This window comes from Hippocampus zosterae, chromosome 19 (genome assembly GCF_025434085.1).
Source record: "Hippocampus zosterae strain Florida chromosome 19, ASM2543408v3, whole genome shotgun sequence".
In the NCBI taxonomy this organism is placed as follows: domain Eukaryota; kingdom Metazoa; phylum Chordata; class Actinopteri; order Syngnathiformes; family Syngnathidae; genus Hippocampus; species Hippocampus zosterae.
This window is the reverse complement of record NC_067469.1, coordinates 5,532,832-5,557,936: the sequence shown is the minus strand read 5'-3', so window position 1 is coordinate 5,557,936 and position 25,105 is coordinate 5,532,832. Positions and strand designations below refer to the sequence as shown.

Sequence of the window (25,105 nt, the reverse complement as noted above, 5' to 3'; positions counted from 1 at the left end):
AGTCTACTTAAAATGATGCTGTAGTAGTGATAATGAACTAATGAACAGTAGAAATTGTTATGATCAGATATTTATTTTTTTAACCACCTGTTTATAGGCACCATTAGTCACACGAAACACACCAAGACTGGATTTCACGGTATGTTCACTGCAACAAACTCTCATCAGTGGTGTGTGTCAGTCATTCGGAATCTTTTGCTTTAGATGCCAGCAAGTCCCTGTTCGATGCGTGACATAACATATTTCTGGATTTGCCTACCAATGTGTGTGCATGAGTCTATGTAATGTGCTAACAATTCATGCATGAAAAGGCACTTAAAAAGATTTGCATTTGACTCACACGACACATGCGACAGTAAAACAGCACCTTGGAGAGCTCCCAGTGTGACGACAACTGTGACCAGCAGAGGGCAGCATCTGGGTGTAAATCGGCTTGAATTAGGAAATGGAGGGGGGGGGGGGACTTACCTGTCAGCGCAGTTAACTTGGAAAGTGTCCCAGTCTCTGTTCTAGTTAAGAAATAAAATAGAAAATTATAAAAGCTTATCACTGACCATTTTCCTTCCATATTCTTTTTCTTTAATTTAAAAATAATGTCCCTCCATTTTCTAGCAGAGTCCCTATTAAAAGGTTACAAAATCCCCCCCAAAATCAGCAAAAAATAAAAAAGCAATACTTACAAATACCCTTCAATTTTTATAACTATTAATAAATTATACGTTTATATATATTTTTTAATATATTATATTAGTATCCCTAAATTTTCCTAGTAATTAAAAACAAATCACAAGATATTTAATGCACACATGTTGAAATAAGTAAATACCATTCCAGTGAATTACTTTTCCTGCTTTACTGTAAAGTGGAAATTACATGAATATAATGAAAATGCCTTCCTCTAACAAAGTATTTATTACTGCGGTGATATCAGTTTGACCCACGTACTTATGCAAAGAAGCGCACCAAAATATTGTAAACCACAACAGCAAAAGGTCACACGAGAGAAGGCAACCTCAAATATTAGTTCAAGCAAATACATCTTACCATTTGTTGCAAACCGTCTTCGAAATCAAAATCATACAATGATTAAAAAACACACACACATCTGATGAACTGTTTTGCTGCCAGATGCCTGAAATATAAAAGAAAAAAACTAAATTTAAATGTGAAAGGTGAATTAGGAGAGACATCCTTTGCATCAGTCGTGTTACTATTCCAACAGGGATGAGTGTTTTTTTTTTCTTTTATTGTGGCCAGTTGATATACAACAATATGGAGACAAAAAGAGAAGAGTATTTTTTCTCAAGTCTGTACAGCACATTTGAAACAAAAAAGTAGTGACACTCGCACTTATCCACTGCTCACTGGTCGTGAACAGGAAAAACCAGTAAATGTTTTGATAAAACAGTTTAAAGAATCACACCTCCTTGTCCAGACGTCTATGATGAGTACAGTATAGGTGGTTGTTTTCTTGTGCCGACTAGAAGGGCGTAACATATGTTGTTGGTGTACAATATGCACACCGGAATGGCAAATAAAAGCCATGTGACTATATGAAAACCACTCTGGCAAAAAAAGTCTTCTGTGGTGGGAGCAGGCTCCATCTATCCCATTCGAAATGCCAATGGCGGCGGGGTGGGGCAAGAAAAAATTGTGTTCAGTGTTTTTTGTTTTTGGGGGGGGGGGGGTACGGCGCATTGAGGAGCAGATGGGAGAGTGAGGTGTCTCATTGGTTGTTCTTGGCTTTGGCGTGTGTGAGGATGTGCGACTTGAGGTTGGTGGACTGCGCAAACTTCTTATTGCAGCCGTCAAATGGGCACACGTACGGACGGTCGCCCGTGTGGATGCGCACGTGGGTGCGAAGGTTGAAGTCCAGCGAGAAGCGCTTGCCGCAGCCTTCGAAGGTGCACTAGCACACAAAAGACACACACACATAATCAGGGTTCCTGCAGGTCACGCCAAGTTAAATTTAACACGTTTAAGACCAGTGCAAGACCTCGACCACCCCTCAAATAAATAAAAATACACAGCCATATTGGCAAAAAATGCGTCTTCATGCTCGTTTTACGCAGCTAAAGTCTTTTCTTTGCACATGATGAAAAAGCCTCAAACACAGCTATCCACTGGTTTGAATCCAAGACAAAATAATTGCTTTATCAACCGAGCTTTGTTGAGTTTTCCCCTTTCTCTAATATGAAGTGTGTGGCTAGGTCAAGGGTTCAAGAAAAAAAAAATCATGAATTCCTTTGTCGGGAAACATTTTATACTTAAAATGACTGCTGTCAATCGACTACAATTTTGCAGTGCAGGAGGGTTGTATCCTGAATCTTTTTAAATATTGGATATGACAAGTACATATTCTGCCCAAATAGCGAGAAACACAATATGTAAATGCTGAAAACCTGTTAACCCTCGTCTAATGGTTCCATTAAATCTCTATACCTCACACGTTTTATCACGCAGCCTGATAAGTACTAATTTGCCGGCTTCAAGTGTATCTCGAGTCTGATAATAATACATCATTTTCTTTAAAGGCTCACTTGGAAGGGCTTCTCCCCCGTGTGGACGAGCTGGTGGCGCTTGAGCTTGGAGCTCTCCACGAAGGCTTTGCCGCACTCAGCGCAGACGTGGACGCGGGGGCCATGGGTGTGCAGATGCTTCCTCATGGCCGAGTTGTCCCTGAACATCTTTGTGCAGCCCTGGTGAGGGAAACAAGCACGCATGCACGCACACACACACACACACACACATAAGAGAGAGAGATTGAGAGAAAATTTCTTTCAAAATCAATTAAGCCACCACCCACTATAAATAAAAAAACTTTTTTTCTGAGGCACAAAGAACCCTGGTATTGGATAATCAAACAGGAACATTCCGTGCAGGGATGAAATTGAACTTACTTTATGAGGGCACGCTATCGTCCTGGGAGCATCGTCCTCTTTGATTTTCCTGGGTTTCATCCTGTTTGGGCCAAAAAAACCCCACTACATTTAGCAGATGATGGAACTGAATAACAGTACTTTGGGGGAATTAAGTAGGGTTTTCATTATTAATAACAACTTTTCCAAGAGGTTTCTACCTGGCAAACTCGGCCAGTTGCTTGGGGTCTGAGAGGTCAATGCCTGGGATGCCGCCCGGGGGCAGCTTCTTGCCAGTCATGTACTCCGAGTAGTCGGGCGGGGAGTTGTCACCCACAATTTGCTCCTCCACGACCGACTCGTGGTCAATGTCTTTATGGTTGTCTAGAAATACATTACAGAACTGAACCGAACACACAATGGCATGTGCCTGCAGGCAAGTCTGTGGGAAACGGCTGCATTAAAAAACATCACATTTAATGTAAAGCGTCCCAAATAGATTTGGATAGGCATTAAAAGTTTGGGAAATTTTCACACAGAAAGATGAGAGCGGGGCTGATTGCTATAACTACAAAGCTTTCGTGTTGTCACGGTGGGGAAACAAAGCACAGCGATATTAAAACTTCTAATGTACACTGGAATACACTAACAGTTACTTCACCTGTCATCCTTGTGCCTCTGACCCATCAACCCATGCTTCATCCAACCAAATGACATTTTCCCACTGATCATGTGATTGAAAGGAAAAACATGATCTTCTTCCTTTCCTTATGGCTGGTCCCATTAGGGGTCGCCACAAAGTGCTATCCTTGTCCACACAGTTTATCTAATTTAATTGGAATTGCTCAATTTTGTATGCAGTGATGGCTGTTTAAAAGTGCTCTATAAATACTGTTGACTTGACAATTCCCATCCCTGAACGCAAAAGAACAATTTCTCAAATCCATTTTCACTTCATTCACACACAGAATAGCTTTTCATACTTTCAGTAACATTTTGTCATGTTAATGGGGTGAGCATTGGCTTACTAAGAGTTTGGAAACACTGCAGTGGATGTCTAAAAATAAACAGTTTAGTGCTCTTAAACCTATCCTTATGCATAAAAGACATGTTTTGGCCTCTACGTGACTACCAAAGCAATAAACAGACTTGAAGAAAATAACTATGCGTGGAACGCATTGCTGACGCTACATAAGACTTGGATATTCGAGGCCTGCTACTTCCTTCGAAGCAGCAAACTGCTAACCACTCTTTGAAGTTAGCCATTAGCTAACGAAAAATATTTTGCCCCAAAATGGCCCAAAAATCCGATTAAGTGATCTTACGCACGACTACTGTGTTAACATTTGCACGGCGAGGAGTTACGAGTTTTTGTTAACCCAAATCCGGCCAGAATGTGAGATTTAGTCCGGTTCGGTGGAGTTCCATGGGACCATAGGCATGATTATGTTTAGGCCCGCCACGGTCGCCATTTTTTTCGGGGGCCGCCGCCATACTTCTCTGGACTCGGGGAATATGGCGGCGCCCAGTAACACTTAAAACATGGCTTCCCGTCAAAACAAAAACATTTGGTAGAAGTTTCCGAGTCGAACCAAAAGTCATGTGCGAGTTCGCTCGCCACTTTGCGACGGGACGGAACACTCCGGGAACTAGTCGGGTGCAGCAGCAGGACAACGCCCTGGCAAAGAAGGCCTCGTGTAGCCGAGATGTTACAGCCGTGGCGGGGCTAACAAACAAGACTTACCCGACGCCCACATCGTCACGGAGAATTCCCCCTCCAGAGTTTTTATCTGCACTTGCTTCTGTTCCCATTTCCTTGCTCCTGTCTCCACGCCGCTCAAATAGCTCTTTTTTCCCGCTTTCTTCCCGCCCGAGCCACCGCTACCGCCTCCTCGTTTCACCCGTCCCATGGAGCTCTTCCCGGCAACAGTCACTAACGTCTGTTCGATGTACTCGTCTTCCACCCCGGGGGCTGGCACCGGGATGAGAATCTGGTCCTCGAAGCCCCCGCCGCCGTCATCCGTATGCAGGTCAGAGTCATCCCCGCCGACTACCTCCTCGCGTGTCTGGACTAGGATAACCTCTGGGTGGTGATGGTGGTGGTACTGGTGGTGGTGGAGGGACCCGGGTTCGTCGTCCAGCGGCTGGAGCGCGATCATGGGCTGTACATCGTCGTTGTCTTCGTCGTCGTCCTCGCCTCCGACCACCGTGGTCTCGATGGTTTCCACCGGGATGGTCTCCACTTCTATCTCGTGGAGCTCTACAATCTCGGCCGGCATCTCCGTGCCGTCCGACCCGATGTACAGAGTTTCTCCGGATGCCATGTCGAAGTCCTCCAGCTTGCCTGTCTCATTCACGCCGCGTTTATGTACCAAATTCCGGGCTTTCGGGACCCGCCGCGTTACCTCTCACACGCCCCCCCCAGCTCCGGTTCTCGCTCTGGCCGACCTCACTGCTTCTTCGGCTCCAACTCTCGCCACTCTTCCGTCCCGCACCAGATCTCGTCGCCGCTTTGCGACTACTAAGGAAATATCGCGAGACCTGGATAGCGAGGCGGAAGTCCCTCCTGAGACTTGAATAGCCAGACAGACGTTGCTGAACACGCACTATCCGTCCATGTGCGCGAAATGTTTTTTTTTTTTGGGGGGGGGGGGGTCTATTTTGGAGGGGGAGACCAGGTTTTGTATTTTATACATCCAGGCTTCTGTTTGTCTATGTGCAACCCATATAAAAAATGCACAATTTGGGTTGGCATAAGATAAGATAAGATATCCTTTATTCGTCCCACACTGGGGAAATTCACAGCCTCCAGCAGCAAGAATGCATCAAGGCAATGAAAGAAATACTGTTTTATAAAAGACGACCCACATTAAGGAAAAGAGTCAGCCTTTTATCCAAGATGTTCACAGTTTTATTTGAATTCATTTCAAAACAGTGCATTTCTTCTTTTTTCTTCTGTTTGTCAACAAGGAAGCACTTTGTCATCATAAAGAGAAAAGAATAAACAATACTTGGCAGCCAATAAACGTTTTTAAAATTATTATTATTAACATGATCACAAATATTCTGGGGTGTTGTGTTTTTTTAAAGAGTATTGCAGTGACTGTTGTTGGTCAAAAGTGTCATTTTGCTGTTAAAAAAGGAAATAAATTCATTTAAAAATATTAATCTAGAAGCAAATTAATAAAAACGTCCAAAATTACCTTTACTATCATTCATCCATTACCAGAACCGCTTGTCCTCACGAGGGTCGTGGGTGTGTTGGGGCCTATCCCAGCTGTCTTTGGGCATATTCTTTTTCTAAACTAAACTCTAATAAGAAATATGGCAAGGGTAAAAATATTAACTCCTGTGGACCATATAAGTAATTAAATATGACTTTTCTTTCTCTCCAAAAATTTGCATGTCAGTTTTGTACTGACCACAAGTGGTTTCCTGGCAACCAGTCCAGTGTATCGCCTGCCTCTCTCCTAAATCAACTGGAATAGGCTATTGCTCCAGTCCCTATTGAGGATAACTGCTATAGAAAACGAACGGATGGATTACCTTTATGATTGTATTCTTATTCTTTTAGTTGACCCACATTTTTACTGGCTTATACCCTCTAATAAGATACCAATAATGAAGAATAAGATAGTAAGGGTAATGATGACTTGAAAAAAAAGTGTTGAATAAACTCCTGGACACCATATAACTATTTGAATATAGAGTTTTTTTTCATGTTTTTCAGGCCAAAGATGGGGTGGGGGGAGACATCCTTCACACACACATGCGCGCACACACACACACATACACACACACATACAAACACATGCTTACAGCACCTCCCCTCAAGTCAATGCGCGCCGCAAAAACATGGGGGCTGCGGCGGCTCTTCAACACCATAATGGACGGCACGGTTTAGGCCCAACTCCTTCTCCTTGGACAGGTGAGATCTATGCTGTGCTCACTCGAATGAGTTCGTGTCTAATGGCTGTGGGGAATCAATCAATAAATAAATAGCAGCTCCATGCAATATGCTGCCAATGTGGAGTAAACATTTTTGACTGAGCTATGTTGTTGAACGTAATTGATAAAGACATTCACATGTATTGGTAAAATATAAGCTAAATAGGTCTCACCGTCAATAATTTCTTCCTTTACTTTATGTAACTCGCGGAACACTTCTTCCAAGATTTCCTGAAGGAACACACACGTCAGTCTTTTGTAAAGCAAAGAAAATGTCTTTTTAATTGTACAGAGACAGCGTACCTGTTTCATTCTGTCCATGTCTAACGCATCTGCGTCCGTGCCGCTCCCCGCAAGCCGTATCCTACGAGGTTGTCATTAAGCAAATATTATATACATTTCCTGCGTGTTTCACTATCATAATAAAAAAATACATATATCTCACCTTGAACCCATGGCCCTGTCCGCAGAGTTGGCCCTGTCCCATGGTTTTTTTGCGCCATCTGTACAAAGAAGATGCTTATAGAATGATCTGCGTGAAACTAACAGCCCAAAGCATCTGCCATCTCTGCAATAATGAATTAAAATGCAATCATGCGTCAAGATCTTGATGTGATGCTAATGCTCGCTTGCCTGTGGCATTGTGACCCCCCCTAGTGCTGGGGGAAGTAGAATTTGGCTCATCCTGAGGGAAGACACACACGTCACAGTATTTTTTAAAAAGTTGTTAAACATTACAGTGACAATTTTTGCATAATGTAAGACAGTTTTTATCAGCGGATGAGCCATACACTCACACTTTGGTTGTCGTCTGGCTTCTCTGACGCTGCTTTTCTTCTGGGAGCAAGAGAAGGCGTCATGTTAGGAAAGTTTTGAATAAAAAACAATCAAAAGTATGTAAATAAAACAAAAATAAAGTGGCGTGGATACGCAGAGACCATCTCCATGTACAATTTATTTTGTGTCGGTATTACACTGCCCTCAGGTGGTCACGGTTCATACACCAGAAGCAAGCACATCGTCCATTGAAATGGGGAAAAAAAGATATGCCAAGAACATTCACATATTAATAATTAATATTCTCATTAGTCTGTGTTTTATTAAATTACTATTATTAAATTACTTAATAAATAAGGAGGTGGTATCACACAAGCATGAACCATAAGTGGCAACTCGAACTTCAAACCTCACTACAAGGCAACCGAGGTGGAAAAAAGGTACCAATAACATTAAAAACCCCTTTTTCTGTCTGACCTTCGGGCCAAAAGAGCATTCATCTCCTCCATCAGTCCTCCATTACCGCCACTCGTCCGGTTTACTTCACTGTTTTTGCCGTTGGACGAACTAGACGAGCTGGACAAGCTCTCCTCCGGCTGGTGAGAGTAAAGCATCATTGTTAAAACATTAAATTAAAGAGCTGAAAAATTGAACATATGCCATACAGTGGAAAGAAATCAAAAACTGAAAGACATTTGAAAAGTTATATAAAATGTTTTTTTTAACTGTCTCTTATAGGGACGTGAAAGGTGGAAAAAGATTTGGAATTATTCCTCTTGGTCTCATTTTCAATTAAAAATGGCATTTGAACAGAGGAATGTAGACTCTTATATCAATGTATAGTTTAATTAATGATAAAAAATGTTAGGACATAATAACAAACAGTAATTAAATTATAATCATGAAGATTGAGGGGCCTTACTCTTTGTACCCGCCGCAGCTTGGCGCCGGCAATCATGGCAGCGAGCCCTGTCTGGGCTGTCGGCTCTTCCCCGTGGCTGGCTAGCGGGGGCGGCAGTGGCGGAGGCGGGGCTCCGGCAGAGGGTGGCGGAGGTCCAGGAGGTGGTGGTGGAGGTGGAGGCCCCGCTGCCAAGCACGCAGGAGGAGGTACAACCGGGGGCGCCACAGAGAGCACGGCGGGGTGGCCTTGGAAAGGAGAACCTGGATGGAGGAAGAAGAGCAAGCGGGAGTTCCCGAGCTGCCATTTTGGTCTAATATGATATCACTGTGTGACATCACAACCTGAGTTGGAGGAGCGTCGCTCCCGCTCCATGTGGGCCTGTATCTGCTGCTGCTGCTCAATCATCTGCCTGCAGGAACTCACACGGTAGATACAATACTCTTCATACAGCTAAGTTATGGACAATAGTACTAGGACAATACAATAAGTAAAATGTGAAGAAAATGAAAGGATCTGACACATTTTCCTGAGGAACTCCGCCCAAAATGTTTGTCAGAGTAGAATTTGGATGACCGATTAATCGGCTGATTCATTTAAATGTTATTATCTATGTCTTATGTTGGAATGTGTTAACTTGTTAAAAAAAAATAGAGAATCGCCCAATTTTAATAGAACTACGATGAGCTGATTAATCAGTCGAGACAGAGCATATATATCACAAAAACTAATCACCTCGCTCTCTGAGCTTCCATCTCTTCTGAGCTTGGTCCATTTTGGACTTGTCGCTGTACAGCTGGACCTGCGTAGGAAAAGAGGTATGAGAAAGCAGCTAAGATGAAATGGGGGAGAAACATCTCCAATAAGCAATATAAAGTCAATTAAGCATAAAACCAACGGCACACTAATACACGTTGACACAAAAATCAACACTCACTTTCATTCTTGCAATGCTTGAATGCAGAGATAATCGAGCGTCATGCAACTAAATCAGATGGTGAGATTGGGCCAAAAACACTCGTAATCTACTTTTCCCATTGAAATGAACAGAAATGCCAAAGTCAATCGATCAAACAATATCATGCATAAGACACCGAACGAGATATACAAGAGTGCACCTACATGACATGCCGAAGAAGAGGACGCGACTGTAACAGACACACAAGCACTGACACAGCCACTCGCTGCTGCCTACCATAGCTAGACTTTGCCTGCCCTTCCACCTCCTCGACCATCATTGCCTCACTTTCAGCCCCTCCCCCACTTACCAACTAGCTACAGATCATCTGTCATGTAACGCAAACCACCAAGTCGGCAGAAGTGCAGCGAGCACCCCAGAGTCTTGTTTCAATTACAATCGACGCTATGATTGAGGAGATGATGCGCTTACATGAGAGGCAGGGAGGCTACTCATTGATCATGATATAAAAAAAAAAATTTTGGCATACCTCACATTTCTTCAATTGTTCAACTGACAAGTGGGTTCATTGTAATCAGAGTAATCTCCAGCCAGACTGATTCCCCCCTCTTATTTTTTTAAAACAGGTATTAAATCCGGTGTTTTCAGGTTTCAAAGAAAACACAAGTATGGGCCAAAAGGTACATTTATTTGGAGGAGGAGGGGTGGGGGGGAAAGCCTGTATTATTACATTTTTTTTTAATTCATTCATCTCATGAAATAATTGTTGATGCATTTATTGTAAATAATCCCCAAAATATTCCTGAATGTGCTGCCTTGTGGGAGTCGAGGGGGGGGGGCATCTTAGAACTTTAGAATACGGCAAGATGGTCTTTGGACGGTAACCCACCTCCGTCTTGGGCACTGAGCACGCTGAGGGCGAAAAGCATAGCGTTGGAGAAGGTGGTGGCCTCCTCCTTGCTGGCGAAGTTGAGGCCGTACACCTGCCGGGCGTCCCTCCATTGGTGGAAGGTTGGCGTGGCCTGGTTATACTTCAGCCCCTTCACGATGGAATAGTTGATGACCACCTGCGCACGCGTGAGGAGACATGTCATCCATCATACATTTGAGTGTGTGTGTGTGTGTGCGTGTGTGTGTGGATACCCAGATGATCACATTATGCATGTATGTCATTTACATGACAGTATGCGTGTCGGTAAAGGCCTAGACAGGTAATTAGGTTCTCTGTGTGCATCAATGTTGACAGACGGGTTACGCATGACACACCTGCTGATCCTGCAGCTTGACACCCACCACCCTGAAGGTATTGCAGGGGGTGTTGTGGTAGATGTTGATGCGGCTGAAGCCCTGTTGGCCCGGCTTAATGGGAACCCACTTTTTGCTGGTGTCGTCGTAGACCATGACGGAGGCCCTCGCCTGGCAGATGCTCTGCTCGCTTGAGGGTCGGTGGGGGGACAAAAACAAACCAATTAGGAGACAGGATGAAATGTGCAACCTTGGGCATTTCCTCTTATACACCAGCGTCACACTGCTGCTGCTTTGCACCTGAAGAGGAAGCTCGGAGTTAACCGCAAACTGTTTTTTTTCCAGCCTGCCCGCTATGCAGTTTTCATTTAATGAGCAAAAAAAACATCGACCATTAGAGGTGGTGGGTGGTCGGCGTCTACTCCCAGCTTCCTGTGTTTGTGCTACGCTACGCTAATTAGCACCTGGTTACAAGGCAAAATGAGCCATCGAGCACATGAGGCGGAGTAAAAAAAAAAGGCAAAAAAAGTTTCCCTCTTTCAGGATAAAAATGTGACTTCATTCATTACAATGTAAAGAATGTAACCTTTTTTTGTAGCGTTGAAACCATATTTCCACAATATTACAATTAGCTTCTCATGAAAATTTGACTTGATACTGGTAGCAACATGAGTGCATTGCCCATGCAGCCATTCATTTCCTGTGGCACTTATCCTCACTAGGGTCAAGGGTAAACTGGAGCCAAAACCCCAGCTGACAATGGGCAAGAGACGGGGAACAATATGAACTGGTCGCCAACCGTTTGCTGGGCAAATACCGCAAAAATAAATAAATAAAATTATCACAATCACATTCATACTTAAGGGGCCCATTCCAACCCCAGATCTCATCGGACCTGTGAGCCGGATGTACTTACTGAGCGTGCTGTGCATAATAATAAAATTCCTTCCACTGTGCTTTCCCTTCTTAAACTACCTTCCCTTCTTCCCATTTTCTGACGCAGCTTTTTTGTCTTTGCCTCTAGGGTTGGTGGTCTAATTTTAGCTTTGCAGAGGCCGAGACACAGATGGGACATCTTCTTCTTCTCTTCTTCCTCCTAGTTCATCTCATTTGCAAGTCAAAACTGTGTTGGCTGCTCCTTGTCCGTTTTTGCTCCCCGCCTCCGACGTAATTCCATTGAATTAACTCGTTTTTCCTCTTGCACGTGTGTCTTTTGTCAGCGGAACACATGGTACAGGTGTGCGCGTGCGTTAACTGTGTGTGTGATGACACTAAAGGGAAAGAGGAGCGACAAAGCGTGCTACAGTGGGCAGAGACAGTCAGATGGACAAAGCAGCCAGACACAACACTGGAGGCCACACACACACGCACACACACACACACACACACACACACACACATAGTCTCATTAAGAGCATCAGCAGCTGCTGGAAAAGCCACCGAATGCATTTGGTTTAAACAATTAGAGAAAAAAAAAGAAGAAAGGGCAGGGAGTAAATGAACTGATATGCTAATGCACAGTTTATTCATTCTGGTTTGATTGAATGCAATGGAGTGACTTCTGTATTGGGTAAAACAATGTTCGTCACTGCGGTTGGCAGGCGGTTGCGTCACACCGAGAGCCATTTCTAATATTTTGCTGACCTTCTGTGTGAATAAAAGTCATATTATTAATAAATCTGCGCTTCTTCTCGCATGAGTGCTTTGTTGAGATTCCTGTCAGAATTCACTGCGGCAGCCTGGGTGACATTTAAAGTGTATGCGTGTTTGTGACTTATTCATGTCTGGTGAAGAAACTATTCATATTTGATCCAAGCTGCACGGTTGCTCTTCTTGAGTATGAGTGTGTGTGTGTGTGTGTGTGTGTGTGTGTGTTTCCGTTTCCTCCCTTCCGATCCGCCTTCCTTGCCTCTCTTTTAGCACAGGCGTCTCATTTATTCATGCTGCTTTCAATGCCACTGGGACTCTCCGACGCCATTTTCTGCCAGTTGCCGAGAAGCCCCGCTTCAAGTTTAACAGAGTCGACAAGTTAAAGAAAATAAATTAAACACATGGCTGCATTTTCTGGTGTGTGTGTGAGTGTGTGTTACACCCTTAAATGCAAAATGATGTGTAATGTAACTTGTCAAAACAAAGATGCTGTTGAGATGAGCTGGTGATATTTCGACTTTATTTTTGTGACATGACATGACTCAAACATTTAATGTTCTTGTGAGGTGTCTTTTTTTTGGATGTCTTTAGTTCTTTTGCTTGTTAATGCTTTCAAAAGTTGGACTTTTAATTATGTAAAGCACATTGAGTTACCGTGCATATGAAATGTGCTATATCAATCAAGCTGCCTTTGTCTTGCCTTTATAAGGAGAAAGGACAGATCGGACTGGTAATTTTTTTTTTGGGGGGGGGGGTCCCTTTAAGATGCATCCTTTAATTTAAAATATATATATATATATATATATATATATATATATATATATATATATATATATATATACTGTATATTGTGCTGCTCATCATATAAAATTATGTCTCATCATACTATGACTCATAGTTTCAATAATTACACCTCTGACCTCAAGATTTGAGAATGTTTTCCTCAACTTGACTCATATTTCAGCCGCGCCTCAGACTTTTGTCTTGGTTTGACATTATCCACAGAGTCCATTGAGACTTTGATCAATATAAAGATTGATTAATTTGTCTTTGGGTTTTTTTCTTCTTCTCTGCGTACACTACAGTTAGTGATTCTCACACAGTCCATCACAGTGTCGCTAAAGGATGAGCGAACAAAAGTGGTCTTTGTGGCCCTCGGCAGCTGTTCGGCGGTAACGTCCAAATCCTCACAACAGTCAACAAACTGTTTTGTGTTTTTGTCTTCCGTCAATACAGTATACTGCGTGTTTCCACGTCCTGCATGGACTCCAGTGAGCTTTTCCGCCGCGCACATCTTTCTGCACTGAATTTAAAAGGAATAAGCTAGGAAACCTTTTGAAAGTCATATATGATGTTTGGAATCATAATTTATAGTATATTTATAGTTCAATTCTGGAGGGGTCGGGCTTAATGTACTTTAAACAACGTCTTTCTGTCCAAGTAACGGAACAAGTTTTATTTCCACCTTTAGCGCTTGCACAAAAGCAAACAGCATAACACAAACGTAATTAAACGTTAAACGCTACCGGCGATTGAACATGCTAAACACACACAGCAGCATCGTGCATGTGTGAGGGCTATGAATACGCTTACGTCTCCCATTTCAGAAACAGAAGCCAGATCCTGTTTATGTTTCCCACAGTGGAAAAAAAAAAATCTGCAAGCAGGAGATTTTGGAGAGGGAGGGGATCAGTCAGCATAAAGCTCATTTGGCCACTTGGAGCATTGACAACAGTTTTAATGCTAATTCACGTAATCCTTTTTTAAGGCCATGGAATTTGGTTGCGTGTCCAGCGCTGATGGCGACAATTATGGAAAAAGAAACCCCATCCTGCTTATATTTTCAAACACTGTCTACACATGCTGCTTGACATTTAAAGGGAGCCCCCTCGTATTAAACACACACACACACACACACACTGATTATACTGTTACAAGCATGCACGAGCAGGCTAATCTGTTGGCATGACAACAGCCATAAAATATTGGCTCTGGCCTAGAAAATATGGCTGCCTGTTTGAGACGAAAAGATGAATGAGCAGTGGTGAGAAATAAATAAATGGATTAGTGAAGAGGGAAAAACCACATGGCAGTCTACTCATTAACAAAGCGAGCAATGATATGCCACATCCTGTCTGATGCTCGCATCATGATCATACTCAAATATCTCGTGAGGACGCGGCAGGCACTTTCTGTGTGAAATACGGAATAAATATGGACAAAAGTGATGGGACACCCCCGAAAGAATCAATTAATGTTATCAAAGGGAATCAAAAATGCGTTTGGCTTTTTTTTTTTTTAACAGAAGAAAAAGTAGTTCAATATAGCAACCAAATCATCAATTTGGTAACAGTGACTTTTGTAAAGCGGTTCCTCTCTGTTCGCAGCCATATTATTAGTGTAAGCAATTCACATCAGGCTTTTGTCACTATCCAACTGTGATAAAACAACTGCAGTGGAATCTGTCTCGCCAGTGTCTCCATTTGGAGCTTAAGGACATTTGATTATTTCTGCTGACATGACCTTCAAGTCACCTTTCGGGGGTTTTGTCCATGCAGCCCATAGCCTGGAGAATATTTCTCATCATGACCATTTGAAACTCTGCTGCATTTAGACACGTGCTTGATAATGCCTCCATAAAAGCATCTCATTAAACTTTCACATCAACCTCCTACCCCCCCGAAGCTGCTATTGCTGTTTCTGCTTTACATCTCTCAGCATCAGCAACCAGGAAACTCTTAAATGCTTTATGGGAACACATGCAGCGAAAAGAAGCCCCCCCTCAACAGACGCTGAAGCCCTTCTCACGAAGAGATACCGTGAAAAATGGCCGTAACACAAGGTCCTGAATTTATCCGACAGCTCCTTTTACAAAGAACCAAACAAAAGCAAGACACTGATCTACAATGTGTGCATCTTCACCAAGTGACAATTTGATGACATCAGTCTCTGACTGTGATAACTGTCAACTCAACAAGGCGAGAGAAATGAGTTTCTGTGTTAAACTTCACACCCTTGTCTCGGCATTATTGCAGATACACACACTGGGGTTTGTTACACACCAAAAAAATGCTGAGTTCAGTTCATTCCTCCCTTAATGTCAAAGTTATTGATACAAAAGAGCAACAGGAAACACAAAAAAAGACTCCAGACTTTCACAAGGTACAAGACGGAAAATTGCCGGGTCGACTTCATTCCCACATACCTAATTCAGTACAGTATTAGTGTTATTTAAAAATGGGGGGGGGGGGAAATCATCAGTCAACTTTCATATTTGCGTCCCTTTTGCTGAGCTTTGCGGTTCTCCCCATTCCCCCATCTTTCATTCTTCCACATCACCTTCCTTCTCACTTCAAAGGCTCACCGAACAAATCGCCCACATAGTATTTCACCTCCTGAGCTGATCCGCATGGAGCAAATTTGCCAAACACTAATGTGGCTAACCTTTTTTTATGCTAATATTTCACGTGGGCGACATGGCCAGTTGAGATGGGGGTGGAGGGATGGCGGGCGTATGCTTGGTATGGTGATCGCGATATAGTGAAGCATCACGCCCGTGTAAACCTGTTCCAACAGTGGGGCACCGCTGCCAAAGGAAAAAGCTTCTTAGCCAAGCTGAGTCCCTTAAAGCTGCACTAATCGGAGCTGTTAGAGGAGTCGCGGTCAAACATATCACAATCTGTGAAGCCACGACAACTGTTGCTTTAGGGTGTTGAGGGTGTACCCCGCCTACTGCCCGAAGGCAGCTGGGATAGGCTCCAGCATGTCCGCGACCCTTGTGAGATTTTTTACATCGGACAGTAAAGTCACTTGGATCTCAAGGAACCACTGTACTATCTGAATGCAATGTCCCCAGCTATGGGAAAGGAGAGCCACTGCAACTTTCCGCCATTTGTTGAATGCCAGAGGACCCGTAAAACACAAAAACAATGAGTACGCTTGTGCAGCAGCTGTGAGCCACAGCTCACACCAAGACACTCACACACACCAATGCCACATCCCATCACACCAGGCCATGCATCTTGTAAGCACATACAGACATTTATGCACCCCCTGCCCCCCCCCCACGTTCCTCTTGTTTCTACCCACAAGCCTACAAGTTACAGCTTTGAAAGATTTGAATCAAATCACATTAAGTGACATCGGTAATTGTCAGCAACAGCGACCATATGTGAACTGGTTGGTTTTTGGCGCCTCAGGCAAACACGAGGGAAGCCTGTGAATGCAACACAGGAACACCAATGCCGGCATGGAGAACAAAGGATGCGTTCAGGGAGGCGGCTGAAAAAAAAAAAACAACCACGTTTGTGACCCGACCGCGGCTCTGTCAGCACCCCCCACTGCTGCGCTCTCGCCCGGCTTGATGAGCCTTCACTGGCCATCAATGCTGCTCCCAGGGGCCAAATACGCTAGCATGCATCCTCACCTCCTCCTGCCCCTCCTCCCATCTGTAAGGCCACAGTCACCGCTGAGGCAGAGCTGCACTCCTAGAGACAGAATCATACGTTCTTTAAAAAATAAATAAATAAAAAATAACTACCTGACTTTGAACTCGTTTAGCTGTGGTTGAGCCCCCGGCTCGGCGCAGTAGATCTGCGGGAAGTAGAAGCGGTGCGACTGCAGGTTGATGTCCATGTCGGCGAAAAAAGAAACGGCAAATGCGCGCTTTAGAGTCTCCTTTTTATGATGGGTCCAGGCTTCCGTAGAAGACGTCAGAGTTCAAGAGGCGACATAGCACCTGAAATGCTAGGAAGGCATCACCCTCCTCTCTCGCTAAAAAAAAAAAAGGCCCACTAACCGATATCCCAACTCCTTGAACGAGCGAGATGACTCCACAATACACAAAGATGACAATGCCACCTCAGGAAATAAAAGGAAAAGCTGGATTCCAGTTAGCGCCAAGAGCCGGACGAGAGCGAGCTAGGATGCTGGGTATAAAGAGAAAAAAGAGAGAGTGCGATGGAGAGAGATTCCTGGTGCTTTGAGGCGTTGCCCTCGCTCTGCCTCTCCTCTCTGTGTCTCATTGGATTACCTACTCCCTCTCCATCCATCTCTCCCTCCGTTTCTCCCCTCCCAGCTGTGTCGAGAGCTGGTCCTGCCAGCCCCCCCTCCCTTCCTCTTTTCCCCCTCTCCTCCTCCATCACCCTCATCCACCTCCCCCTACCATCTGCTGGATTGGGCAAGCGTAAAACCACGTGGAGAGACAGACACAGAGCAAGAGGGGGAGAGAGAGAGAAAATTTAATTCATCTGATGGCTCACATCTCAGGACAAACACACACACGCACGCACGCACACACACACACGCACACAGGTTGTTCATTAACAGAGTAATACAACGCAGCTCGAGAGAGACAATGACAGTGATGCACTGCGTTGAGTTGCTGTGAATAGAAGCACATAATAGGAAGAACAGCAGCACAACCCATTATTATTAATCGGTTCCTAAAATCGTTGGGCCAGTTGTCAGACTAAAACGGGTTAATGAATATGTTATCATGTAAAAGAAGATCAATTTTACCCCATAATCGAGTACATTTACTCCAATACCCATTCCTACCGCCAATAACCTTACACGTGCCTGGTACCTTCTGCAGTTGAGTAGTAGTGAGGTTTAAAAATAAAAAAAAAAGAACACCCAACATTGCTGGGTCACACTCTTCATCAATCCAGACTTCCAGTCATCCAAACTTTGAACTTTTGAACCTTTAATATTGATGTGATTTCATCTTCTGCAGATGCATGCAGATTATAAATGATGTTCACATAAATAAATAAATAAATCGTAATCTCTTGCGGCAATCATGGTTTGGAAGAAATAAATCCCTGCCATATTTACACTGCGCACTCTCTTTCTAGTACACAGCTCTCTGGCTTTGTCCTGCTGCATTTGGCCAGTGGGATTCTTTAATTGATCATCTGACATTGCTCTAGTGTGCAACGATGGACATGCAGTTAAGTCCCTGTATCCCCGGCAACGCACGCAAGTATTCAAATAAACAGGTTCATGTTAGTTTTTAATTCTTTGCTTGCAAATAGTTTTATCTAATTGACAGACACCGAATTTCTCCTCGTGGCTTGGAGATCGGCTGCTTGAAGTAATACTTTTCCAAAACCTCTCTGCCCTTGTCCCACATTTAACCGGCAAATGGCTACAATTATTATTATTCATATGGGTCACAATGGACGCCATCAATACACATCACGCACAGTGCGTGACATTCGGTCCCGCTGATCGATCCTGCTATTGGAGAGCACGAGCAGGCTGGGTTTGGGTCACAATGAGGATGCTAAACAAGCAACCAAAGCAAAGTCAGTCAAGATAACAAGGATATCATCAATGACAGCTTGGCAAATACTTTAATACATCTGTTGCTGTGCATTAGATCTCCGTTCAGCACAATCTTATCCCAAAATTCATGATGGATGCAAGATGGCGATGTACTGTTAAATTATGGGAAAGAAGAAAAAATAGTACATTCATTCATTCATTCATTCAAATTTTGCTAACTGGCACTAAGGAAACACCTGCACTAAAAAGGGTTTCAGGCCGTTTTATTTTTCAAATATGCTAAATGCTGTATTAAATTGGCAATCTTTTCTGACCCAAATTTACAATCGAGCAGGGCGGTGGTACTGACTGGCTGTCTTAACCGGAAATGTAAATACATTTATTAATTTGTGCGCATGCTCAACACACACGCGCACGGATTCTGTCAGAGAACACCTGACCTGCTGGCCGGCCAATCACATCAAGTGTACCTTATTTTAGGGGAAGGTGACCGGCCCTCACCCGAGCTAACTTTCAGTGTCATCAACCGACTTTTCCAAATCCGTAAAAACTGCAAGAACGTCTTCTTACCTCATTTTAGCTCTGCCGTGTTTCTGTCCTTCATCCAGCGCCTTTTGGGTGGTGTTGAAAACGGCGTTGCTAGCGCCTCCTGCCGCCGCCTTAATGTGCAAACGTTAGCTTCCTCGAAGAGGAAGTGTGTGTGGGAAGGCGGCAAGGTGGAGGAAATACAACACGAATGGCCACCTTTTCTCGAATGTGCGTGTGTGTGTGTTTAAATAAATAGTCGCAGTGCTGCTGTTTCACGGCTGCAAGCCGCTGTGCCATGGCATCGAAGCCGGGCAGACAAGAGCTGCTCGGCGGTCCAGGGATGCCATTTTCCCACCGCGCTCAGTGATGAGATTCCACGGCCTCCAGTGGCCATTACAGGAACCGCGACAGCCTTTTCTTGAAAGAATAAACAGATGTTTTGCGTTTTGTTTGGTAAGTTTTGAACTTTAATTGTGTAACTATGTTTTTATTGTATGGTTTCGTGTGCTTTTGTCAAAAGCAATTTTTTTTTATTCTAACGTACACTTTCAGATCGATATTCGTTGATTGATTGATGGATGGATAGATAGGTAGGACTTCAGCCATTCATGTGTTGCTTTGATAAACACACAGAAGTTGCACTCTGACAGTATTCGATAGTACAAGGAATACTGAGCAGGCGTGTATGTCTTTTGTGACCACAGGAGGGCGCCAAAACTTAGAGGGGCCTATAGTTTTAGATTTGAAATTTAGGGCTAAGTCATCGATGGCGAGAAATGTGTCTTTGTATGCAATCAAACAAAAGATGGACTTGAAATCTTGATTTCAAATCATTAATGTGCATAAATAGAAACGAATTTCTCTCTACAGTTACCAGTCCGAGATGTGCATTGATGAACGAAAGGAAATACATCACAGCACAAGGTAGTTTATTATTAATTTTTTTAACACATAACCTTACATTCTAGTACATTCTGTCCTGTATGTGTTTGCAATACACATTGTGGAAGTACTACTACAAATAACAGAAACGACCAACCTATTTAAAACTATGGTGAATGTTTCGTCAAATAGTGGCCATGGCTCTAAAAAAGGGTCTTACTAAAAGCAGTTGCCGTGGATCATATAAATGATAGTTCACGAAATTTTTAATGATGGATTCCAACAAGGTGGTGAGTTTCGTTTTTAAAGTATGTTTCAAAATGAACTTTTTGCATTGAACAGTGGTGTTCCACAAGACTCACTATTAGACCAACCGCTATGTTATATATGTCTCTATTTACAGAAATCCATTAAGCCAAAAGAAAGCCAAAAGTTGTCCAAAACAAGATCGTCAGGTAATGTGACAACATAATGGGGGCGTTGTTTCTAGCTTGTCAGTAACAAATCTGAAAGTACTGGCTAGGGGACTTGATAGGGCTTTTGTGTTTGTTAGCATCCTGCTGTGTGTTCTTTTGACTGGTGGCACTGGAGGAGGTCTTCTGTAGGTTCAACATGAAAGACGGGCTCTTCCTCCTTGCATCGGATTTGGTCGCGCCCCTTGCCTGCTGGGTCCCCCCCGGCCCACCACTGCCACCCGCTGCAGGCACCGTGGGGGCAGATGTTGCAATGGTCTCAGAAGACCCAGTCTTTCTTGCGTGGGGGCTCAGATATATCTGCATAGTCACTAAGTGAAGCGGTGAGATGGGGACGAGGGTGAGGATGGTGGGGAAGGTGAAGGGGACAGCATGCAAGGGACATGGGAAATAAGTCACGGTGAGATGAAGAAATATATGAAGAGTCGACAGAAAAACACGAATCAAATACTTGTCCAGTTAAATACTAGATAGGGTAGTAATGTCGTCATGTGTAAGTCCTACCTTTGCTGTGTGTCACTCGCCTCATGCCTGCATAGTAACAACACACTTCATGTCGGTGTCTCTTTTACAAGCGATAAATTGTGAAACTTAAATATTTTACCGAAAGCCACGGGTTCCTCTTTGGATCTGCTGCTCCTTTTGGCAAGGAGGAAAACATATCATTGTAATCATTTGTATTAACAAGCACATGCAGCCAATTCGCTGATCAAGAGTCGGAAGAGTAAGGAAAAGACAACCTCACCCTTCTTGTGTGCTTGTACAGGACGACGCTGATGAGGATGGACGCATTTTGGGGGTCTTACATGGACTGTCCTTCACACTTCCTGCCGGGCTCCTCACACCACTGTACAAAAGACACAAGTCAGTATATATTTGTTCCCAACTCAATTTATTTTTTCCAATCTAATATTATCCTCTCACCAGCGAGGGGGTGTCGGACTGTAGTTCTTGCAGGTAGCTCCAGATGGTAGGGTGGAGCTCTTCTTCACGCTGGCAACTCCCGAGGAACCCACAGGTGCTCTTGGGGGTAGACCCAATGAGACAGGCCTCCCTGCGAGGGGGCACCAATGTACATAAATGTTGTACATTTACCAAAGTTACCGAGTTTTGGGTTTTATGCCGAGTCATCAAGATAAAACAAAATCTCTAGGATAAGGTCATCTTTGACGGAACCCAAGAAATGGGGAACAAATAAAAAAAGGTTGCTTCAAGCCAAATTTAGTGGTTATCGGTGAAAGCGGTGACAGTAATTATTTTGGGAGGTTAAGCTTTCCAGGAGCACTGCTGAGTGAGTTCGTTGTCTTTTCCAGTTCACAGTTCAAAGACAAAGTGGCAGCGGATGGAAGTAAAAGTGAAGTGTCACCACAAATCTTGACCAACCTTTACATCCCGACGTCCTCTTGCCCGATGCGGCGGCATTGGCGGGCCGGTGCTCCTCGGAGATGTTGAGCCTCTTGAGGACGTCGGCCAGGGTCGTTTTCAGGAGCTGAATCTCATCCTCCTGCATCTGCATCCTCTGCTCCAGGTAGGTGAGCCGGTCGACCACATCCAAGTTGCTGGCCGCTGAGCTGCGACCATCTGGGTGAGGAGGGACATGGAGACAAATGGATGACGCCATGTTGTCGGCGTTCGTTATGTAGCACATCTCTCCGACGCTTTCATGAAATCCCTGGCTTGTTTGGATCAGGTCACATGATTAAGGTTGCGGATTTGTCAAATGGATCGACAGATGGGTCCATCTCCCACATCATGGGACACTTTCTTCCTACGACTGTGGAATTGTATTCCATAATATCCATTAATAATGTCTAACATTTTTAAAGTATTATGGCATATGAATCAATATTAAATAAAAGTAAAATGTCAATGCAAAATTATGAATGTCCAATGTTATTGTGACATTCTCCCTATTGTCTGGTAGGAAAAATTTCAACGGAACAGTGCTCTCTTGAGTGGCATGCAAAAAAAAAAAGTATTGCCCAAATGCACTTTTGTTTTAGTTTAATGTAAATGCACCTAATCCCTAAAAATGGGTTGTTGTTAAACATTTGAGTGTCATTTTTGTTGAACATTTATGTGCATACGTATTAATATATACTAAGTGCAGTGCTACTATTAAAATGCATAGTGCCATATTGGTTTAGAATAATTTTAAATATACTTTTAATGTTGATCATGGTGGTGGCGGTTGGAAAGACACTTTTTTTTTTTAGGTGGTACTTGGTGTTTTAAGAGTAGCTCAGTTCAAAGTTTTTCTTGATTGTTTTTGCAACATGGAAGGAATTCGGGCAACCATAAAAAATAGACACATTCGGAATAAATAATGTCAAACAAATAATAACAAGGTGGCGCGAATATGCCTAAAACCTTTTTCATCAGCATTAAGACTAAGCTTTCCAACCCCCTTCCCATCTCACGCGCGGGAGTCAGACTAAAGCAAATTAGGTCAAAGCACAGCTGGACAGACGGGACGGTAAACAAAAGTCACTTCGTCAACGCAAAAAAAGTGGCAGCGTACCATGTGAGCCGCTGGATGCTGATGACGAATAATCGCGGTGAAACCTCTGCGAGCCCGCCTGGCCTTCCTCCGCCACCTTGGCGGTCTTCCTCCTTTTCTTCTCCTCGCGAGAGCACACTCTCTCTGTCCTCCTCACCCCTCCTTTGGGGCCACTCACACGGGGTGACGTTCGGTCCATCCTCCGCAGACGCAATTCCAGGACCCACCTTGTGGCATCCGGGCCTCCTGATGCTGTGCTTGCTCTGGTTTCCACGGCGACTGGCAACGCGACTAGGATGCTCTGAATGCTTAAAGCCCTCCGCTCTGTGCTTAAAACCTCAGCCAAGGTCCAAATCAGCCTAAATTGGTGTGTGTGTGTGAGTGTGAGAGGGGGTACAATGATAATCCCCCAGATTGAGCCCATCTGACCCCGCCCTACTGGCCTCACACATAAAACTCATGTCACTGAGAGAAAGGGAGACACAATGGGGAATATTTGGCCTCGTTTTAATTTTTTTCTTCTTATGGGCACGGTTTAATTATTAATAGTCCACACGTAGACAGGCGATATATCAATACCTCTACTCAGTAATGGATTCTTTATCCTCCGCAAAAAAGGTTGAATATTACTACAGATGTCCAAGTCACTTACAATAGTTGACTGAAATTCTAATTCATATCTCTGCGTGACTGGGTTATATTGCTACCTGGTGGCCAAATCATGCAGAGGAGAGCGAGCAGCAACGAATGAAATGTGTTGCTCTCGCACGCAGTTTAACCTGAATCCAGCACAAGAATGTCACTCAACTAGGCCACGCCCAATAAAGGCTCACATCCAAAACACACAAATATTTTTTTAAAAAGGCAGTGCTATTTTTTGTCCTTTATTGCATTTAGGAAATGATGGTGGGTTTTTTTTGAGCTGCTGATATGGATTAATGACATTCCAGTGGGAACAAAAATGGATTTGAAAAACATGGACTGCGTGATGAGTTTGGTCACAGAACCAATTCGACTCAAAGTACCTCTGTAATCGATACAGCATGACATAATCTGCTTCTGATTTCCTGTTTGTCTTCTCCCTCAAACCGGCTGTGACATCACACACACACACACACATACACACTCTCCATATGGGGATTGGGATTAGAATCCCACATAATCCCACTCCTGTAAAAGGGAATTAGCAGCCTGAAGCTCCCTCTCAGACGCGCAAAGGCCACGCTCTCCCTACATGCCTTCCATCCAAATATATCATCTCACATATAAAAGTAAATAGCTACACACGTTTACAAATATGCACAAAACCAAGAGATCTTTAGAAAAATTCAGACGGAATTGTTAGATTAGGTCGCTTTTGGCACATTTAATTAGATTAAATAGTGGTTTGAGCTAGGCTGTTCTATCGCTGTGACCTTCTCTCTTGCTATGGCTGTGGCACACTTACTAGTCACACATTGTTACATGGTCTAGGCAAAGTACCCCCTTACCCCGGCTCCTGCCATGTAGGTGCGGCTAAAGTAGGATAAGAACAGGAATCATTTTGCACAGGCCAGACTTTCTTCTGCATCTGGCAAAAAAAAGAGCCCTGCGTCGATCTTCTTGGCATGCGTTAAATAGCCTGACTGGGAAATTACAGTCTCCAGAAAGATAGTTCTTTGAATAGTGAGGTTCCCATGGAAATTTACAAAACTTTTCTTTCAGACTTTAGTCTTGTTTTTGTATCCCTGAAAGCAAATGAGCGGTTTGCACTGTTTCCTCATTTACGTACTGTACTGATGACGCAGCACCCAAATTGCGCCTGCATCACAACGACTAAAACAGCAACAGCTCCACCCACACTAGGAATCAGAAACCCTACTAGAATATTTTATTTTCATTTTTATAGTTAAAAAAAAAAGAGACATCTACCTGTCATGGAGTCAGCGTCAGGCGCTAGGAGGGAGTCACTGTGGTAGCCCTCCTTTAGCGAGCCCCTCTTGAGGAGCGCTCCGGGGTCCTCTTCCATGCCCAAACCAGGGTCCACCAGCTCCTCCAAGTCCCCCTTGGCCATGCCCGCAGCCATGATGTGGGTCACCTTCCCTGAACAGCAGGTCACTCACCCTACTTTCCCCCCCACCTCCACCTTCACAGGCT

General features: G+C 43.8%; 3 protein-coding genes across 11 annotated transcripts; all 3 read right to left on the bottom strand.

The window, feature by feature from the left end:
• Window positions 1-828: 828 nt before the first annotated feature.
• On the bottom strand, window positions 829-5,368 carry yy1b (YY1 transcription factor b). 2 transcript variants are annotated; one of them, XM_052053174.1, is made up of 5 exons: window positions 4,603-5,368; window positions 3,080-3,242; window positions 2,901-2,961; window positions 2,541-2,699; window positions 829-1,909 (listed from the first exon to the last, which is right to left on the bottom strand). In XM_052053174.1, the coding sequence occupies exons 1-5, from the start codon at window positions 5,180-5,182 to the stop codon at window positions 1,727-1,729; spliced, it is 1,146 nt and encodes a 381-aa protein (XP_051909134.1). In that variant the 5' UTR covers window positions 5,183-5,368; the 3' UTR covers window positions 829-1,726. The 2 variants fall into 2 exon arrangements, with proteins under 2 accessions (XP_051909134.1, XP_051909135.1); XM_052053175.1 differs by having other exon boundaries at window positions 3,080-3,230; window positions 4,603-5,366.
• Window positions 5,369-5,746: 378 nt separating this feature from the next.
• On the bottom strand, window positions 5,747-19,481 carry evlb (Enah/Vasp-like b). 3 transcript variants are annotated; one of them, XM_052053164.1, is made up of 13 exons: window positions 19,157-19,481; window positions 10,667-10,835; window positions 10,290-10,467; window positions 9,217-9,283; window positions 8,826-8,893; window positions 8,506-8,744; window positions 8,061-8,179; window positions 7,604-7,643; window positions 7,440-7,491; window positions 7,252-7,309; window positions 7,110-7,170; window positions 6,980-7,037; window positions 5,747-6,831 (listed from the first exon to the last, which is right to left on the bottom strand). In XM_052053164.1, the coding sequence occupies exons 1-13, from the start codon at window positions 19,159-19,161 to the stop codon at window positions 6,794-6,796; spliced, it is 1,152 nt and encodes a 383-aa protein (XP_051909124.1). In that variant the 5' UTR covers window positions 19,162-19,481; the 3' UTR covers window positions 5,747-6,793. The 3 variants fall into 3 exon arrangements, with proteins under 3 accessions (XP_051909124.1, XP_051909123.1, XP_051909122.1); XM_052053163.1 differs by lacking the exon at window positions 19,157-19,481 and adding an exon at window positions 16,836-17,412 and having other exon boundaries at window positions 7,604-7,640; XM_052053162.1 differs by lacking the exon at window positions 19,157-19,481 and adding an exon at window positions 16,836-17,411.
• Window positions 19,482-20,026: 545 nt separating this feature from the next.
• On the bottom strand, window positions 20,027-25,105 carry LOC127592416 (echinoderm microtubule-associated protein-like 1). 6 transcript variants are annotated; one of them, XM_052053168.1, is made up of 7 exons: window positions 24,881-25,105; window positions 21,853-22,050; window positions 21,394-21,523; window positions 21,215-21,316; window positions 21,074-21,108; window positions 20,974-21,000; window positions 20,027-20,780 (listed from the first exon to the last, which is right to left on the bottom strand). In XM_052053168.1, the coding sequence occupies exons 1-7, from the start codon at window positions 25,032-25,034 to the stop codon at window positions 20,491-20,493; spliced, it is 936 nt and encodes a 311-aa protein (XP_051909128.1). In that variant the 5' UTR covers window positions 25,035-25,105; the 3' UTR covers window positions 20,027-20,490. The 6 variants fall into 6 exon arrangements, with proteins under 6 accessions (XP_051909128.1, XP_051909129.1, XP_051909126.1 ...); XM_052053169.1 differs by having other exon boundaries at window positions 21,074-21,102; XM_052053166.1 differs by lacking the exon at window positions 24,881-25,105 and adding an exon at window positions 22,991-23,859 and having other exon boundaries at window positions 21,074-21,102.

Coding starts and splice junctions, on each gene's coding strand:
- evlb (XM_052053162.1), bottom strand. CDS start 16,930: ATGGACATCAACCTGCAGTCGCACCGCTTCTACTTCCCGCAGATCTAC. Junction 8,180..8,505: donor AGCTGCGGCGGGTACAAAGA/GTAAGGCCCCTC, acceptor TACTCTCACCAG/CCGGAGGAGAGCTTGTCCAG. Junction 7,038..7,109: donor ACATGGACAGAATGAAACAG/GTACGCTGTCTC, acceptor GTGTTCCTTCAG/GAAATCTTGGAAGAAGTGTT.
- LOC127592416 (XM_052053165.1), bottom strand. CDS start 23,393: ATGGGCTCAATCTGGGGGATTATCATTGTACCCCCTCTCACACTCACA. Junction 22,051..22,990: donor AGCATCCAGCGGCTCACATG/GTACGCTGCCAC, acceptor CTCCTCACCCAG/ATGGTCGCAGCTCAGCGGCC. Junction 21,001..21,073: donor AGAGGAACCCGTGGCTTTCG/GTAAAATATTTA, acceptor GTTACTATGCAG/GCATGAGGCGAGTGACACAC.
- yy1b (XM_052053174.1), bottom strand. CDS start 5,182: ATGGCATCCGGAGAAACTCTGTACATCGGGTCGGACGGCACGGAGATG. Junction 3,243..4,602: donor CGTGACGATGTGGGCGTCGG/GTAAGTCTTGTT, acceptor ATGTATTTCTAG/ACAACCATAAAGACATTGAC. Junction 2,700..2,900: donor CGATAGCGTGCCCTCATAAA/GTAAGTTCAATT, acceptor TTCCCTCACCAG/GGCTGCACAAAGATGTTCAG.